This window comes from Erpetoichthys calabaricus, chromosome 3 (genome assembly GCF_900747795.2).
Source record: "Erpetoichthys calabaricus chromosome 3, fErpCal1.3, whole genome shotgun sequence".
In the NCBI taxonomy this organism is placed as follows: domain Eukaryota; kingdom Metazoa; phylum Chordata; class Cladistia; order Polypteriformes; family Polypteridae; genus Erpetoichthys; species Erpetoichthys calabaricus.
In genome coordinates, this window is record NC_041396.2 from 90,077,850 (window position 1) to 90,097,849 (window position 20,000).

At 42.7% G+C, this 20,000-nt stretch overlaps 1 protein-coding gene across 2 annotated transcripts in view; it reads right to left on the minus strand.

Moving 5' to 3' along the window:
- The window catches only part of ngrn (neugrin, neurite outgrowth associated), a 69,866-nt gene that overhangs the window by 31,112 nt on the left and 18,754 nt on the right, over positions 1–20,000 (minus strand). The window contains exon 4 of one of the 2 annotated variants that reach the window (XM_028797106.2): positions 3,722–4,442. The exons of the other annotated variant lie outside the window; for it this stretch is intronic. Coding sequence (XP_028652939.1) covers positions 3,863–4,442 — 580 coding nt within the window. The 3' untranslated portion in view covers positions 3,722–3,862. Of the gene's footprint in view, positions 1–3,721; positions 4,443–20,000 lie in introns of those variants that run through there. 2 annotated transcript variants of the gene reach the window in all.

The window sequence follows — 20,000 nt, forward strand, 5'->3', positions numbered from 1 at the left end:
TTTACTAATCATGCATCTGTGTTTCTGTTTCATTTACTAAACAATTAGACTAGAAGCATAGAGAATTATAGGTCTACTGTTTTAACAGATGTTGACTCCAACAGGACCTGTATGGTGTCCATTTCTCAAAGTACACTGTCTAATATACCTACAGAGGATTCACAAAGTATTCAGTCCCTTTCATTTTCTACACACTTTGTGTTGTTCATATAGTTTTCAATTGAGGAACTTGCTATCAATCTACAGTCAATAACTTGTAGTAACCTTGCCCTTGTTTGAATTGAATATTTGTTTTCTGAACGTTTTGCTAATTTATTCAAAAATCTGTAAACCACAATCTTCAGGACTTTCTATAGATGTTTTGTGGAGAATAAGTCTGGGGATTTGGCTGGGCCACTCAAGTACAGTTTGAGACTTGTTCAGAAGCCACTCCAGCATTGTGCTGGCTGTTTTCTTCAGGTCATTGTTGGTGTGAAAGGTGAACCATTATCAGTCTGACATTATGTGCCTTTTGGAACAGACTTTAAGGTCTGCCCTGTATTTCCCTGCATTCAGCCTTCCCTCAATTTTGATCAGTCTTCCTAGCCCATCCCCCATACTTCACCATTGGGATAGTATTAGGCAGATGAACAGTGCCTGGTCTTCACCAGATATAGTGCTTGGAGTTCTGCCCGAAGTGCTGCTGAGATGGTCATCCTTCTGACATGCTCTCAGCAGAGGACTTCTGAAATTCTGTTAGAGTGACTATTGGTTTCTTGGTCACATAGTTGACAAAGGCCCTTCTTGACCTGTTATTCAATTTGGTTGGATGGCCAACTCGAGAAAGAGTCTTCGTGGTTGTTCTAAACATCTTCCATCTTATAATTATTGTGGTCACTGTGCTCCTGGGAACACTCATAGTTTTACAAATGGTTTTGTACCCATACCCTGATGTATGCTTCACCACAATTTGATCGCAGAGGTCTACAGAGAGTTCCCTGAACGTCATGGCTTGGTTTTTGTCCTGACATAGAGTGAATTGTGAGGCCATATTTATAACTATATATAGATGTGTGCCTTTCTAAATGTCCAAAAAACTCCTAGGCATATCTAAAGGAAAATAAAACCATATGGGATGCTTAATCCCAGGGATGCATGATTAGAGTGCCACAGCAAAGGGTCTGAATACTTATATGAATGAGGAATTTTAGATTTTCATTTTTAATAATTAGCAGGCCTTTCTGAAAACAAGCTATTAGTTTGTTGTTATGGGTTATTGAGTGCAGACAGGTGGGCAAAATGGTAAATTTATCCATTTAAAATTAAATTCAAAACACAGTCAACTGTGCAGAAAGTGAAGGGATCTTAATTCTTTCTACAGTAAATCCACTATATATAGCTTTTTGTGCATTTGTGTATCTCAGCTTTCTGCTTCTTTTTCTATCCGGTTTGCCCACTTCTCTCAAGACAGTAGTGGACATGTTTGTACAAAATCTTCAGTTTCTGGTTAATGTGTCGCATTGAGTAACTTTCATATCTCAAAACAACTGTGGACTGACACATTTATTGAGAATGTGGTTTCATTTTAGCCATTTTCTGAACCCAGAATTGTCTCTTTATTGGCTGGAAAGGAGTTGGCATTTCTAAATTTCAATTTATTTTATTTAACAGAATATCAGGTTTCAGTTGTGCTAACACAATTACAAATGTTTCCCTAATGACCAATTAGCATTTAAACATGCTTTAAACAATTAAGAATGAGCTAAGAGAGTTTACCATTAGAGCACTGGAATAATGGCTGCTGAAAATGGGGCTTTGCACGCAGTAGGCGAGTAATAAATTATAAACCAGTCATTTCAGCAGTAATAGCCATTTGCAACACTAGTAATGGCTGAACTTTTAAATTTAATTGAATGGTACCTTGTTAAAAAAATGTATATTTCTATTCAAGACATTTCTGGATGATTCCAAATGTTTGAATGCTAGTGTACATTATACTCTACATTTCAGCTTATAACTTTTTTTTTTTGCTCATTTTAACAATTATGACCTTATTTCTGCTTATACTTACCATGAAAAAGCTATCCACCCAATAATACATCAACATTAGAGACAGGGCCAAGTCTGATTCTGCTTTATTTCCACTGACCTTCTGCAAAGCTTCCTGGTACTGTTCTAGTAATTTCATGTGTTTTTATAATTGGAACACTTTAAATGTATTTGGCCCTGATTATTTTTAGACTGTACCATGATGAAAGTCAGACTGTCCAGTGCATAGAGAAAACTTAATTTTAGAACAATTTTCAAACTTTCTGTCCAAATCCACATTTTTCTTTTTAGCAGTACTCACCATTTCAGAACAAACAAGTTACAATGTTTTTTAGAATTGCAGATTAAATGTATGCTGTTTTAGGCTAATGATAGAATTTTAAAGATGTCTGAAGAAACAAGTGTAATTGAGAGCAATTAATTATTTATTTGTACTGCACTGATTTCTGTTATACCTTTATGTGTAGGATCTCAAATATCTCGCATTTCATGCAACTGTTTTACACGTAACATTGGTATTTGAAATGAAATCATCACCCTGCGTTTGGTGGCTGGCATCATTGGTAACGCTGTACTATATGTAGCACAAATGTTCATAATGCCTAAAGGCTGAATAGATAGCAAACATTAGCATAAGAAATGCAGACTGCACAGTCTTAGTAAGAAACACAAAATGGCCAAGTTAACATTATTGTAATTACAAAGTACAAACTTAATAGTATCTCAGGGGTTAGTATGTATAATTATAGGTGTAACTTCAAACAGCCATGCTGTATTTTTATAGTTAACAAAACAGGCAAATCACAGCAGTTGTAAATCTCATTGTGTTTTCTGTTAGATATTAAAAAAAACAACTCTTGATGCGTATTTTCTGGATGCTACTGTTCTAAGGTGCTCTGCCCATCTCAGCATATGCTGGCAGGAAGTGGCACCATGAGCCCAGTCCTGTCCACCCAATTTACTTTTCCGTACCAGGAAGTCCCAGGTCAAAACTACTTAATAGGGGGAATTATGTTTTGAGCTGAAACTAAGACCTGCTTTAAACCAGAGGAAAGCTGGCTATAAAAAAAGAGGGAAGTGTATATTTTGTCAGTTTTAGGCAGGCCATGTGATACACCAGCCACTCAAAAGCACAACTCTACACAAGAAGTCTGAAGGGATGAATAGAGCAGTCAAATTACTGAACAGGATAATGTAGAGCTGCTATTACAACAAGAACATTCTTTTGTGCAACCCATAAATGAGATATGTCATTATTTCTGTACAGGGTGAACCAAATAGCCATCCCCATTAGTTAATGTTGCAAATGTAGACATAGAAGGGTAATTGTTTAGTGTGGGCTCTACAAGAGTGGTGCAAATTAAGGAGAAATGCAATGAGACTGTAAGCATAAAAGTTTGGAATGAACTAAATCATTATGTAGCTGAAGTGCTCAGAACTAACAGAAGCACTCAGTTTTAGTTAACCAAACTGGGCTGCTGGAGTGAACAACCTTGTCCAAAATTTCAAGCTCACTTATTTTATTTATAAATTAGTATAATTGATGTAGAAATTAAGAGTTGGACATAATTAAGGAGGACAGAGGGCTAAACTTAAGGCCTGGCCCAGCCAAAGAAGATATTAATTTAAAACCATAATGAAATGTAAATTGTGGCTTAGAGTTAAAAAGATTGACCCTTTCAAGGTAATTAGTTTTTAAATGTACCTTTTATTCATAACTAATTTGGAAATAAATAAGACAACAAATACAGGAAGACTGTCTTTGCAGTCAAAGGCAGTACTGTGTACTGAATTTGGACAAAACCAGTTCCAAGAAGTCTGATCTCTTTAATGGTTAAATGGAATAGAGGAAATTTCCTTTGCTGTCATAAAACTCTCTTCCTTTCTGAATAGTGTCCACTTTTTCTTCATGACCCAGCACTCTATGCTCTGCTGTTGTTTCTTTGGAGACAGCCTTGCCCTGCTTGTTGTATCCATTCAAGTGGCTCTCCGTATTCTGCATCTTTGAAAGCTTCATCTCTTCTGTGGATTGTAGATTGACATTATTCGTGTCACCATCGCTGAAGGTCTGAAAGTTTTTTTTGTGAAACTTTTTAACATATACCTTATTAAATGGCTGTGGAGGTCTTGTTTTTAAAGATGGTTGGACTTGTACAGCTATGGAGTTCCCTGGAGTTACCAGCAAGGGTACTGGTGGGTCGGGTATCTTTAGCTCCTTCATCTTTTCAAAGTCTCCTAGTGCTTTTGTTTTCAGTTCATTTCTGACTAGAACTCTGCTATCCTGCTTAACACGCCTCTGTAAAGGAGGACTAAATTTACTCCTTAGCACTCGTTTGACAGTATCAACTGTCACACCAAATCCTTCAGCCAGGTGAGGCAATGTCCACTCATCTGGATACTCCTGGTTCATGTACCTGAGCAAAAAAGACAAGAAGAAAATGTGTAGTCTGGTGCATGTATAGGTGCCAGTCTCTGATATATTTAGTGTAGCGAACTCATGCTTAAATTCATACACCCAATCTAATTGCATCTACTGCAATTGCCATATCTGTCTGTTAGCATAATACAACCCAGCTCCCAGGGAAGTGATACTATTAAAATATGGCACACTTGGTTGGAAAAGTCCAATTTTCGTTGCGAGGTCTTAAATACAGCATGCTGTACTCATTTTTGAAATTTCCTAATATCACATGTGAAAAGCACTGGTAGGTTTTCAAACTCCTCTCTCTTAAGACAGAGAAATATTCTTTTGTGACTTCTTCAATTATGGATTAGTTTAGCACTTCAAGTTTACCTTAAGAGCGGATCGATTGAACTTGTATATTTTCCTTTTTCAATTATTCAACAGCTGCTCCCAAAGACAAAACTGATCCCCATTACAAGTTAGTCAGACTCGATTAGAGAGACCTGAACATACAATGAATATCTTATTTTATATATTTTTTAACATATTCTAATAATAAAAAATGAACTGTAATTAGTCACAGACTCTCCACAACCAGCAGCTAACAATAGGCTTTTGATCTTTATTTCGTGAGTTGGAATCGGCTGTTTATTAACACTAGAATTACCAGAGCCTACGAAAAAACTCGTAGATCCGGCCCACCTTAAATCTCTTCTTAAATCCATTCGCACCACTCCGCCAGCGTCTTTTGTCATCTAGACATGATGATAAGCACAAGCTGCAAGCAGCCAGCTATTCCATCCCCCCCCCCGACTTAGAATGTGCACGAACTTCTCCCAGCTCATGCCTTGATTGATTATCTGGGAGTGAAGTGGAGTTTTAGAGTGGAAATAATAGATCATTATTTGGAACACACGCATTTTATTTGTGTTCCGTTTCTACAGTAATCTGTGTAAACACATTGTTAAAACAGAAACTTTTTCATATTTTAGTAATAAATGTTACAAAATGTAGGCATAAACTATAAAATGTGTGAAGCCTGAAGCCCAAAGATGAAATAAACACTTTTACAAAAGGTTCAAGAATGATATGACAGCTTCCGTGGCGTAGCGGGGAGATTTGCTGACTCAGAGCACAACAGGCTTGCCGTGTTTTTTTTTTTTTTTTTCTTTTTAACCTTCGCCGCTCTGCCTGCCTGAACTCCCTGTCTATCTATATAGTAATAACAGTAATTTTATTATTATATAGCAGCTTCCCTGTCTGCCTATCATATAGTGCCTTTCCTTCCTATCTATCTATACATCTATCCCCTTAGCTGTTTTTTTATATATCTATTATACAGTGCCTATGGGGTGCCAAACAGGCAATTACAATGATTTTCGGAATATATAAAGTCATTCCTGAATATATAAAGTCGGCGTCGGAATATATAACCTCATTCCTGGTTCACGACCATAATTCGTTCCAAAACTCTGGTGTTAACCCGATTTGGTCGTGAACCGAAGTAATTTCCCCCATAGGATTGTATGTAAATACAATTAATCTGTTCCAGACCATACGAACTGTATGTAAATATATATTTTTTTAAGTTTTTAAGCACAAATATAGTTAATCAAACCATAGAATGCACAGCGTAATAGTAAACTAAATGTAAAAGCATTGAATAACACTGAGAAAACCTTGAACAACAGAGAAAACTAACACTGCAATAGTTCGCACTATAGCGCTACCAACCGCTGGCTAAAAACACTTTTTTTTAATGAGTTTTAAGCACAGGGAAAAAAAATGAACATTTGAAAAAATCCGTAATTTAATAAACCACCCCCTCCTTTAACCGTCACCTTATCGTGGTGGAGGGGTTTGCGTGTCCCAATGATCCTAGGAGCTCTGTTGTCCGGGGCTTTATGCCCCTGGTAGGGCCACCCAAGGCAAACTGGTCCTAGGTGAGGGATGAGACAAAGAGCAGTTAAACAAACCTCCTATGAAGAAAAACAATTTTGGACGGCGTTTTCCCTTGCCCAGACGCGGGTCACCGGGGCCCCACTCTGGAGCCAGGCCTGGAGGTGGGGCTCGATGGCGAGCACCTGGTGGCCGGGCCTGCACCCATGGGGCTCGGCCGGGCACAGCCCGAAGAGGCAACGTGGGTCCCCCTTCCCATGGGCTTACCACCTATGGGAGGGGCCAAGGAGGTCGGGTGCAGTGTGAGTTGGGTGGTGGCCGAAGGCAGGGACCTTGGCGGTCCGATCCTCGGCTACAGAAACTGGCTCTTGGGACGTGGAATGTCACCTCTCTGAAGGGGAAGGAGCCTGAGCTAGTGCGCGAAGTTGAGAGGTTCCGGCTAGATATAGTCGGACTCACCTCGACGCACAGCTTGGACTCTGGAACCAATCTCCTTGAGAGGGGCTGGACTCTCTACCACTCTGTAGTTGCCCCCGGTGAGAGGCGCCGAGCAGGTGTGGGTATACTTATTGCCCCCCAGCTTGGAGCCTGTACATTGGGGTTTACCCCGGTGGACGAGAGGGTAGCCTCCCTTCGCCTTCGGGTGGGGGGACGGGTCCTAACTGTTGTTTGTGCGTATGCACCGAACAGCAGTTCGGAGTACCCACCCTTTTTGGAGTCCCTGGAGGGGGTGCTAGAGGGCATACCTTCTGGGGACTCCCTCGTTCTGCTGGGAGACTTCAATGCTCACGTGGGCAATGACAGTGAGACCTGGAAGGGCGTGATTGGGAGGAATGGCCCCCCTGATCTGAACCCGAGCGGTGTTTTGTTATTGGACTTCTGTGCTCGTCACGGATTGTCCCATAACGAACACCATGTTCAAGCATAGGGGTGTTCATATGTGCACTTGGCACCAGGACACCCTAGACCTCAGTTCGATGATCGACTTTGTGGTCGTGTCGTCGGACTTGCGGCCACATGTCTTGGACACTCGGGTGAAGAGAGGGGCGGAGCTGTCAACTGATCACCACCTGGTGGTGAGTTGGCTTCGATGGTGGGGGAGGATGCCGGTCAGGCGTGGTAGGCCCAAACGTGTTGTGAGGGTCTGCTGGGAACGTCTGGCAGAGCCCCCTGTCAGAAGTAGCTTCAACTCCCACCTCCGGCAGAACTTCGACCACATCCCGAGGGAGGTGGGGGACATTGAGTCCGAATGGGCCATGTTCCGTGCCTCTATTGTTGAGGCAGCTGACCGGAGCTGTGGCCGTAAGGTGGTCGGTGCCTGTCGTGGCGGCAATCCCCGAACCCGCTGGTGGACACCGGCGGTGAAGGATGCCGTCAAGCTGAAGAAGGAGTCCTACAGGACCCTTTTGTCCTGTGGGACCCCGGAGGCAGCTGATAGGTACCGGCAGGCCAAGCAGAATGCGGCTTTGGTGGTTGCTGAGGCAAAAACTCGGGCGTGGGAGGAGTTTGGGGAGGCCATGGAGAATGACTTTTGGATGGCTTCGAGGAGATTCTGGTCCACCATCCGGCGTCTCAGGAAGGGGAAGCAGTGCAGTGTCAACACTGTATATGGTGGGGATGGTGCGCTGCTGACCTCGACTCGGGACGTTGTGGGTCGGTGGGGGGAATACTTCGAAGACCTCCTCAATCCCATTAACATGCCTTCCAATGAGGAAGCAGAGCCTGGGGACTCAGAGGTGGGCTCCCCCATCTCTGGGACTGAGGTCACCGAGGTGGTCAAAAAACTCCTTGGTGGCAGGGCCCCGGGGGTGGATGAGATACGCCCGGAGTTCCTCAAGACTCTGGATGTTGTAGGACTGTCTTGGCTGACACGCCTCTGCAACATCGCATGGACATCAGGGACAGTGCCTCTGGATTGGCAGACCGGGGTGGTGGTCCCCCTCTTTAAGAAGGGGGATCGGAAGGTGTGTTCCAACTACAGAGGGATCACACTCCTCAGCCTCCCTGGAAAAGTCTATTCAGGGGTCCTGGAGAGGAGGGTCCGTCGGATAGTCGAGCCTCGGATTCAGGAGGAACAGTGTGGTTTTCGTCCTGGTCGCGGAACAGTGGACCAGCTCTATACCCTTAGCAGGGTCCTGGAGGGTGCATGGGAGTTTGCCCAACCAGTCTACATGTGTTTTGTGGACTTGGAAAAGGCATTCGACCGTGTCCCTTGGGGAATCCTGTGGGGGGTACTCCGAGAGTATGGGGTACCGGCCCCCCTGATAAGGGCTGTTCAGTCCCTGTACGATCGGTGCCAGAGCTTGGTCCGCATTGCCGGCAGTAAGTCGAACCCGTTTCCAGTGAGAGTTGGACTCCGCCAGGGCTGCCCTTTGTCACCGATTCTGTTCATAACTTTTATGGACAGAATTTCTAGGCGCAGCCAGGGTGTTGAGGGGGTCCGGTTTGGTGGGCTCAGGATTGAGTCACTGCTTTTTGCAGATGATGTTGTCCTGTTTGCTTCATCAGGCCGTGATCTTCAGCTCTCTCTAGATCGGTTCGCAGCCGAGTGTGAAGCGGCTGGGATGAGAATCAGCACCTCCAAATCCGAGACCATGGTCCTCAGCCGGAAAAGGGTGGAGTGCCCTCTCAGGGTTGGTAGCGAGATCCTGCCCCAAGTGGAGGAGTTCAAGTATCTCGGGGTCTTGTTCACGAGTGAGGGAAGAATGGAGCGTGAGATCGACAGGCGGATCGGTGCGGCATCCGCAGTAATGCGGGCGTTGCATCGGTCTGTCGTGGTGAAAAAAGGAGCTGAGCCGCAAGGCGAAGCTCTCAATTTACCAGTCGATCTATGTTCCTACCCTCACCTATGGTCATGAGCTATGGGTAGTGACCGAAAGAACAAGATCGCGAATACAAGCGGCTGAAATGAGTTTCCTCCGCAGGGTGTCTGGGCTTTCCCTTAAAGATAGCGTGAGAAGCTCAGTCATCCGGGAGGGGCTCAGAGTAGAGCCGCTGCTCCTCCGCATCGAGAGGAGTCAGATGAGGTGGCTCGGGCATCTGATCAGGATGCCTCCTGGACGCCTCCCTGGTGAGGTGTTCCGGGCACGTCCAACCGGGAGGAGGCCCCGGGGAAGACCCAGGACACGCTGGAGGGACTATGTCTCTCGACTGGCCTGGGAACGCCTTGGGATTCTCCCGGAAGAGCTAGAAGAAGTGGCCGGGGAGAGGGAAGTCTGGGCATCTCTGCTCAAGCTGCTGCCCCCGCGACCCGACCTCGGATAAGCGGGAGACAATGGATGGATGGATGGATTAATAAACCACCAAGAAAAGTAACATTGCAACAATGCACGCTACGAACCGATCGCTGTAAACTGAAGTGAAAACAAAAACATGCCCAGTGCATTCTTTAACTCCCTTCCTCCCTTATGTGTACAGCCCTCTCTGTCGCGCTGCCTGTGTGTGTGTGTGTGTCTCTCTCTCTCGCGCTGCCTGTGTGTGTGTGTGTCTCTCTCTCGCGCTGCCGGTGTGTGTGTGTGTCTCTCTCTCTCGCGCTGCCTGTGTGTGTGTGCGCGTGTCTCTCTCGCGCGCTGCCTGTGTGTGTCTCTCTCGCGCTGCCTGTGTGCGTCTCTCTCTCTCTCGCGCTGCCTGTGTGCGTCTCTCTCGCTCGTGTGTGTGTGTCGCGCTCTCTCTCTCTCTCTTGCTCGCTGCACAGGAAATGCACAGGGAGAGACTGAACACGTACAAACCGAAAGGGAAACTGGCTTGTTCGTATACCGAGTGTGTGGTCGTGAACAGATGCAAAAGTTTGGCAAACTTTTTGGTCGTAAACCAATTTGTACGTGTTCCGAGACGTTCGTGAACTGAGGTTCCACTGTATATAAATTTAAAGTCAGATTATATTGATAGGGCGGCACGGTGGCGCAGTGGGTAGCGCTACTGCCTCGCAGTTGGGAGACCTGGGGACCCGGGTTCGCTTCCCGGGTCCTCCCTGCGTGGAGTTTGCATGTTCTCCCCGTGTCTGCGTGGGTTTCCTCCGGGCGCTCCGGTTTCCTCCCACAATCCAAAGACATGCAGGCTAGGTGGATTGGCGATTCTAAATTGGCCCTAGTGTGTGCTTGGTGTGTGGGTGTGTTTGTGTGTGTCCTGCGGTGGGTTGGCACCCTGCCCAGGATTGGTTCCCTGCCTTGTGCCCTGTGTTGGCTGGGATTGGCTCCAGCAGACCCCCGTGACCCTGTGTTCGGATTCAGCGGGTTGGAAAATGGATGGATGGATGGATTATATTGATATTGATTGAAACGACTCAGGCACATTTTTAGTAAACTCAATGAGTTCCTAATACAACGTAATGAACTAAGTTAACAAAAACATCTTCAGAAAAATACTTAAAAAAAAAAAAAAAAACAAAAAAAAAAACAAAACACCCACTGTTCAGTTCATTTATTCAAAATGATGTATGTGCCCTGCATTTTGAACACTATATTTATTTATTCTTTTTGTATGGGCGAATTTTTGGACAAACCTCACGAGCCGAATTGATTCTGAGTGGCTTCTGTCGAAGTTTACCTTTCACTAATACGAGTGAAATGACAAGCACGTAATTTTATATATTCGGGAATGAGGTTATATATTCCGACGCTGACTTTATATATTCGGTAATGACTTTATATATTCTGACGCTGACTTTATATAATCAGGCTTTGACTTTACATATTCGGGAGTGACTTTATATAATCAGGCTTTGACGTTATATATAATCGGGAATGAGGTTATATATTAATAAAGTATCTATCTATCTATCTATCTATCTATCTATCTATCTGTCTATCTGTTCTGACGCTGACTTTATATATTCAGGAATGACTTTTTATATTCTGAAAATCATTGTAATTGCCTGTTTGGCACCCCATAGGCACTGTATAATAGATATATCTATCCCCTTAGCTGTTTTTTTTATATATAGATAGATAGGAAAGAAAGGCACTATATGATAGGCAGACAGGGAAACTGCTATATAATAAAAAAATTACTGTTATTACTATATAGATAGACAGAGAGTTCAGGCAGAGCGGCGAAGGTTAAAAAGAAAAAAAAACATTTTCTCCCCAGCGGGTCTCTGAGGAACGGCAAGCCTGTTGTGCTCTGAGTCAGCAAATCTTAGCGGTACACCACAGAAGCTGTCATATCATTCTTGAACCTTTTGTGAAAGTGTTTTATTTGATCTTTGGGCTTCAGGCTTCACACATTTTATAGTTTATGCCTACATTTTGTAACATTACTAAAATATGAAAAAAAGTTTGTTTTAACAATGTGTTTACACAGATTACTGTAGAAACAGAACACACATGAAATGCATATGTTCCAAATAATGATCTATTAATTCTACTCTAAAACTCCACTTCACTCCCAGATGATCAATCAAGGCATGAGCTGGGAGAAGTTCGTGCACGTTCTAAGTCGGTGGGGGGATGGAATAGACGGCTGCTTGCAGCTTGTGTTTATCATCGCGTTTAGATGCCAAAAGACGCTGGTGGAGAGGTGCGAATGGATTTAAGAAGCGATTTAAGGTGGGCTGGATCTACGAATTTTGTCGTAGGCTCTGGTAATTCTAGTGTTAAAGCTACTGAGCCACCACAGTCCTAATTGGGGTCTATTTTTAAGCACATGGTATTATAAAGTGCTGATAAAAGTCATGCTTTTAGCGTCGTCTATCAACACGTAATTGTTATGTTATCCCTATTTTTGAATTTGACAAGGTTTAAAAAAAAAAAAAATGTAATGAACAAGTGGGATAATAGACTCTTAAGTAAGTAAAAAATGTTAAGTCCTCCAACTTTCATAACAGTTAACCCATAATAAATAAAGTCAATCATACTGCCCAAGGTTGTCATCCAAAATTCAAAGACATCAAACTATATATACACACACACCACTTTTGACTGCAGTTAATTAACACACTGCCTTAATTGTTGCTAACACCCAGAACTCTCTAGCTGTTTGAAATAAATTTGAATGCATTTTTACAATAAAAAGACTGACATTAATTCCCCAAAAGTCTTAACACCCAATTTATACATTTTCTGTATTTATCAATTTTCTACTATTTTAGTTGTTGACTTAAGCTTTATGATTACAAATATACTGTATCTGTATCATTCATCAATTTTACTAACATCCTTATCCAGTTAAAAGCTGCAGGTGGCCGATGGTGCAATGTTAAATAGCTGCTGCCAGTTCCATACAGCCACATTGTTTACACATTATTACCACAACCTTTAGATTAGATATACAGTACTTTATTTGTCCCCAAGGAATTGCTCTGTTTTATAGAAGAAAAAGGGGCATTTATTTGTCAATCCAAAAAGTATTTAGAATATTCTTAAATAAAACCAGTTGTTTCTTACATATGGTATCTACCAACAATAAAGAAAATTTTAAGGAAGCTGCATATCAAAACAGTAACTGTAATAAATATTTATTACAGAATACAGACAATTTCAATGAGGAGCTGTTCGCAAAAATTGTGGAATTTGAAAATGACAGCAATAGAATTCTGAGGCTTGAAAGCCCCTCCTTTAACTGCCACCTTATCGTGGTGGAGGGGTTTGCGTGTCCCAGTGATCCTAGGAGCTCTGTTGTCCGGGGCTTTATGCCTCTGGTAGGGTCACCCAAGGCAAACTGGTCCTAGGTGAGGGATGAGACAAAGAGCGGTTCAAACCTCCTATGATGAATGAAAACTTTGGACGGCGTTTTCCCTTGCCCAGACGCGGGTCACCGGGGCCCCCCTCTGGAGCCAGGCCTAGAGGTGGGGCTCGATGGCGAGCGCCTGGTGGCCGGGCCTGCACCCATGGGGCTCGGCTGGGCACAGCCCGAAGAGGCAACGTGGGTCCCCCTTCCCATGGGCTCACCACCTATGAGAGGGGCCAAGGAGGTCGGGTGCAGTGTGAGTTGGGTGGTGGCCGAAGGCGGGGACCTTGGCGGTCCAATCCTCGGCTACAGAAGCTGGCTCTTGGGACGTGGAATGTCACCTCTCTGAAGGGGAAGGAGGCTGAGCTTGTGCGCGAGGTTGAGAGGTTCCGGCTAGATATAGTCGGGCTCACCTCGACACACAGCTTGGACTCTGGAACCAATCTCCTTGAGAGGGGCTGGACTCTCTACCACTCTGGAGTTGCCCCTGGTGAGAGGGGCCGAGCGGGTGTGGGTATACTTATTGCCCCCCGACTTGGAGCCTGTTCATTGGGGTTTACCCCAGTAGACGAGAGGGTAGCCTCTCCGCCTTCGGGTGGGGGGACGGGTCCTAACTGTTGTTTGTGCGTATGCACCGAACAGCAGTTTGGAGTCCCTGGAGGGGGTGCTAGAGGGCATACCTTCTGGGGACTCCCTCGTTCTGCTGGGAGACTTCAATGCTCACGTGGGCAATGACAGTGAGACCTGGAAGGGCGTGATTGGGAGGAATGGCCCCCCCGATCTGAACCCGAGTGGTGTTTTGTTACTGGACTTCTGTGCTCATCACGGATTGTCCATAATGAACACCATGTTCAAGCATAGGGGTGTTCATATATGCACTTGGCACCAGGACACCCTAGGCCTCAGTTCGATGATCGACTTTGTAGCTAACATGTACATAAAATGTTTATCCATAATGCACATGGAATAAAAAGAGAGTGCTTGCCATAATTCTAAGCCACAATTCTTATAAAATACTGTTTATCAAGAAGATACAAGGCTAACATGCTTAACAAGTTTACATGCACAAAAGACCAATTTGGCTCCTACAGTAACAAGCCTATTGTTTACTAAGTAGAGAGGGACAATTATTCTTTATTCTTTTTCCAATTTACTTTGTCATTCAGCTGAACGAAATTGTTTCCCCATACAAAAGTTATACAAAATACATAATCGACAGTGTAACCAGATGAAATATGTATAGTCTAATAGACAAATGGAGATAACAAAAATTGCATGTTATATAAGAATATTTCACATTCTAAGGAATATTAAAGTGATAAATGTAAACTTGACATTGGTGAATAATGGTAAGTGCTCAAGTGACGAAAACATTAAAATAATGAACAGAAATAACCGCATTTTACGACATACAAGATTCTGAATATATGTGTTCAGTCTGTGTGTATTCTGGAATCCAACAGTCTCAATAGGTCAGCATGTTATCTGTTGTTAGAAGTGCATGTGTAGTTTTGCTGCCAGAACTTCCTCTGAGAAACAGACAGCCACACAGACTTTAGAAGAGAATGAGAAGACTGGAATATTTGCTTCTCCATTAAAGAATGTGAAATAATAAACTGAGAAAAAGAAATCTGAGGAGTTATCCTGTGCATGGAGAGGAACAGCAAACATGTAGTGTCCACTGAACTTGAAATGAGACACATGAGGCCTGTATTCAGCAGCAATGAAATGAAGCTGCTTCAGTGAGTTCAGACCTTTTCATTTTGTCCTTTAATTAAAATTTACACTCCTTGCTTGAGAGTGAACGGTGAGTGAGCTTATGTTAAGTAGAGTAGCTCACATCAGTAATGATGATGACTCGGCCAACAGAAAGGAAGTGAACCAAATAGTTGTCTGGTGTGACCACAACCACCTGTCACTGAATGTCAACAAGATGAAGGAAATCATTGTTGACTTCCAGAGGAATGATATGGCACATACTCCACTTATAATCCATGGCAACTCTGTGGATTGCGGTAGAAGCATTAAGTTCCTGGGGTGCATATCATAGATGACCCGACATGAACTACAGACAACACCTCCCTTGTCAAGACAGCACAGCAGCACTTTCACTTTCTGTGGCGGATAAAGAGAGTAAACTTCCCCCCCTCCTATCTTCACAACATCCTACAGAAGTGCTAGAAAGAGCATCTTGATCTTGATCAGCAGCCACCTCTCCATCTAGTACGGCAGCTGCAATGTTTCGGATCAGAAGTCCCTCAAGAGAGTGGAGAGGACAGCAGAGAAAATCATCAGAACCATCATCCCATCTATACAAGATCTGTGCTTGTCACACTGCCTTAAGAGAGCGACCAAGATAGTCAGAAACCCCACCCATCCAGCCCACAGACTGTAAATAATATGTTAATAAATGTTCTTTAAAGGAACATTACAACTAAATTATAGTAAAGTCTTAAAAAAACAGATATTTAAATGTAATTTTTAGAAATCAGCCAATTTGCCGTTCACCGAACAAGTCATATAGAGTGAAAATCCACTCAACTGGAACATTACTACTTAATTTACTCAGATATTATTTTAAGCATTGCTGTCAGATTGATGACCTGAAGGAAAAACTGATTTTCAGAAATATACCAGCTCCTCTGAATTCAAACAAGTTTCCTAAACATAAATCTGATACATTTCCAGTAAGCCTGAACCATAAATGTAGCGTACGTGGTAGACTTGTGCTGATTATAGCCAATACCATGAGCCAGTGATTACCGATTACTTGCATCTCTGGTGGAGGTTACTTTTGTTGATGATCTGAACTACTTGTATACCAGGCACTTGTATCTTGTTTATATTTGGATAGGTTGTAAAAATACATGCATTGCATTTACAGTAGGAACTTGAAACATGACTTGAGCAGACAGATACAAATCCAGTTACATTTCTCTTGCAAAATGCAAACTAGCAATCTGACAGCATTCTCTATTGTGAGTTCCAACATCCATCCATTTTCCAACCCGCTGAATCCGAACACAGGGTCACGGGGGGGTCTGCTGGAGCCAATCCCAGCCAACACAGGGCACAAGGCAGGAACCAATCCTGGGCAGGGTGCCAACCCACCGCAGGACACACACAAACACACCCACACACCAAGCACACACTAGGGCCAATTTAGAATCGCCAGTCCACCTAACCTGCATGTCTTTGGACTGTGGGAGGAAACCGGACCAACTGGAGGAAACCCACGCAGACACGGGGAGAACATGCAAACTCCACGCAGGGAGGACCCAGGAAGCAAACCAAGGTCCCCAGATCTCCCAACTGTGAGGCAGCAGCGCTACCCACTGTGGCACCGTGCCGCCCCGCGTTTCAACATGCTTCATGCATTTTTATTGTGATCATGAATGCTCACAGAATAAGTCGACAGCAGCATATTATTAAGCAAAGACAAGAGAGGTAGAGGGTGCTTTACGATGCTACAATAGTTACAGCCTTTATCAAAGCCACAGGTGTGCAGTCAGTCTGGATGTGCAAATGGAGTCTGGATAGGACTAGGATTAATCAATGCCCGCAACTGGCTATCCAGACTTCATATGTATCACCTCACATTTTTCTACATTTGTGAAAGACTGCAGCTTCTTCGAAGAGGAAAAGACATACGATTTCTATAATGTATGCATATTGCAGTATCACCATGGTATCTTGGGTTTAAACATTACCCATTCTTTTTAGAATAAGCAAACCATCAGCAATCCAGTGTGTTCAGTGTTCTAGAATCAGTTCTGCACTTGCATCAGTCTTACACAAGGGAAGTGATTCACTGAAATTGTGGGTGGCTTTGAAAGGAGTTTGGGGGTTTGCTCAGTGCAGAGTTTCAATCAATAAGTCTCACATTCCCATTATTGCTTCAGATCCATTTCATATGGATTATTACACCCAAAAGGGTTACCACTTAGTTTTACTCCGATTATCTCCTGCTTTGTACGTTTGCTGTTTGTTCTAAGTCTTTGGATGATTTGTATGCCAAAGTCTGTGGCATAGCAAAAAACAAAACAAAAAAAATGCTCTAAATGCTGTTATGCTATAAAAAAATTGTATGAAACCATACATAAAGATAACATTTATTAACATTCATTCCCATAAATATGAATGAAAATGGCTGTATGTATTACACTACCCTGCTTATATTTTGTGCTTTTTCTAAATCCAAAAATAACAAATGGTGAGACAAGCTTTTAGCTCTTGTGCTAGGTGCATTGACTAAATGTGTGCAATCTGCTGGATGCTGTATGTGCCAATAACTACGCATGTTCTCCATTTGTGAATCATTTTCTACAGCAACCACTCTGAATAAATTTGGTGAAACATTTGCCTCAGCACGCTTTTTGCTTTGAAGCCAAGAAATTACCAAATTGGCAAAGCTGATTTCTTTTTAATTACTAATTCATCTATCTTTTATATATTAAGCAAAGAACATTTGGACCGTGTTACAGGACGTGGCTGTTAATAATGAGGACGCCCAGTGGCCAAATTGAAAATTACATAAACTGAAGAAAAGCAATGTTGGCTTATTTACTTAAAAATGGTGATGTACCAAAAATTTGTGTTAATTTACTTATATTTATATATATATATACTAGCAAAATACCCGGGCTTCGCAGCGGAGAAGTATTGTGTTAAAGAGGTTATGAAAAAGAAAAGGAAACATTTTAAAAATAACGTAACATGATTGTCAATGTAATTGTGTTGTCATTGTTATGAGTGTTGGTGTCTTTTATATATATATATATATATATATATATATATATATATATACACACACACACATAAACATATATACATATACATATATAGATATATATACATATATATATATAGATATATATACATAGATATATATAGATATATATACATAGATATATATAGATATATATATATATTATACACACATCAACATATACAGTGGGTACGGAAAGTATTCAGACCCCCTTCAATTTTTCACTCTTTGTCATATTGCAGCCATTTGCTAAAATCATTTAAATTAATTTTTTCCCTCATTACTGTAGACACAGCACCCCATATTGACAGACAAAAAAAAAGAATTTTTGAAATTGTTGCAGATTTATTAAAAAAGAAAAACTGAAATATCACATGGTCCTAAGTATTCAGACCCTTTGCTCAGTATTTAGTAGAAGCACCCTTTTGAGCTAATACAGCCATGAGTCTTCTTGGGAAAGATGCAACAAGTTTTTCACACCTGGATTTGGGGATCCTCTGCCATTCCTCCTTGCAGATCCTCTCCAGTTCTGTCAGGTTGGATAGTAAACGTTGGTGGACAGCCATTTTTAGGTCTCTCCAGAGATGCTCAATTGGGTTTAAGTCAGGGCTCTGGCTGGGCCATTCAAGAACAGTTACAGAGTTGTTGTGAAGCCACTCCTTCGTTATTTTAGCTGTGTGCTTAGGGTCATTGTCTTGTTGGAAGGTAAACCTTCGGCCCAGTCTGAGGTCCTTAGCACTCTGGAGAAGGTTTTTGTCCAGGATATCCCTGCACTTGGCCGCATTCATCTTTCCCTCGATTGCAACCAGTCGTCCTGTCCCTGCAGCTGAAAAACACCCCCAACAGCATGATGCTGCCACCGCCATGCTTCACTGTGGGGACTGTATTGGACAAGTGCCCGGTTGTCTCCACACATACCGCTTAGAATTAAGGCCAAAAAGATCTATCTTGGTCTCATTAGACCAGAGAATCTTATTTCTCACCATCTCAGAGTCCTTCAGGTGTCTTTTAGCAAACTCAGCTAAAAGACACCTGAAGGACTCTGAGATGGTGAGAAATAAGATTCTCTGTTCTGATGAGACCAAGATAGAACTTTTTGGCCTTAATTCTAAGCGGTATGTGTGGAGACCACCGAGCACTGCTCATCACTTGTCCAATACAGTCCCCACAGTGAAGCATGGCGGTGGTAGCATCATGCTATGGGGGTGTTGTTCAGCTGCAGGGACAGGACGACTGGTTGTAATCGAGGGAAAGATGAATGCGGCCAAGTACAGGGATATCCTGGACAAAAACCTTCTCCAGAGTGCTAAGGACCTCAGACTGGGCCGAAGGTTTACCTTCCAACAAGACAATGACCCTAAGCACACAGCTAAAAATACGAAGGAGTGGCTTCACAACAACTCTGTGACTGTTCTTGAATGGCCCAGCCAGAGCCCTGACTTAAACCCAATTGAGCATCTCTGGAGAGACCTAAAAATGGCTGTCCACCAATGTTTACCATCCAACCTGACAGAACTGGAGAGAATCTGCAAGGAGGAATGGCAGAGGATCCTCAAATCCAGGCGTGAAAAACTTGTTGCATCTTTCCCAAGAAGACTCATGGCTGTATTAGCTTAAAAGGGTGCTTCTACTAAATACTGAGCAAAGGGTCTGAATACTTAGGACCATGTGATATTTCAGTTTTTCTTTTTTAAATAAATCTGCAACAATTTCAAAAATTCTTTTTTTTTTTGTCTGTCAATATGGGGTGCTGTGTGTACATTAATGAGGGAAAAAATTAATTTAAATGATTTTAGCAAATGGCTGCAATATGACAAAGAGTGAAAAATTGAAGGGGTCTGAATACTTTCCGTACCCACTGTATATACACACATACATACACACACATATACATATACACATACATACATACACATACATATATATACACACTTACATACATACATACACACACACACATATATATACTAGGGGGCTCCGCCCCCTGCTTGCTTCGCTCGCCAACCCCTGGTGTTGGGAAATTACAAAGAGCGTGATGTATGAATGAGATATAGCATAGTGTGAAGGTGTAGATGACGCATATAGGAAGCAAATAAAGTTGTCCATGTCCAAAAACGGGCTCAGAGAGGTAGATGCCAACCTTGTCCATGGTTTGTCGTTGTGATTTGTTGATGGTCATGGCAAAGACAGGTTTAATGGGGAACTGTCGCCGTTTAAGTGTAAAAGGTAATTCCA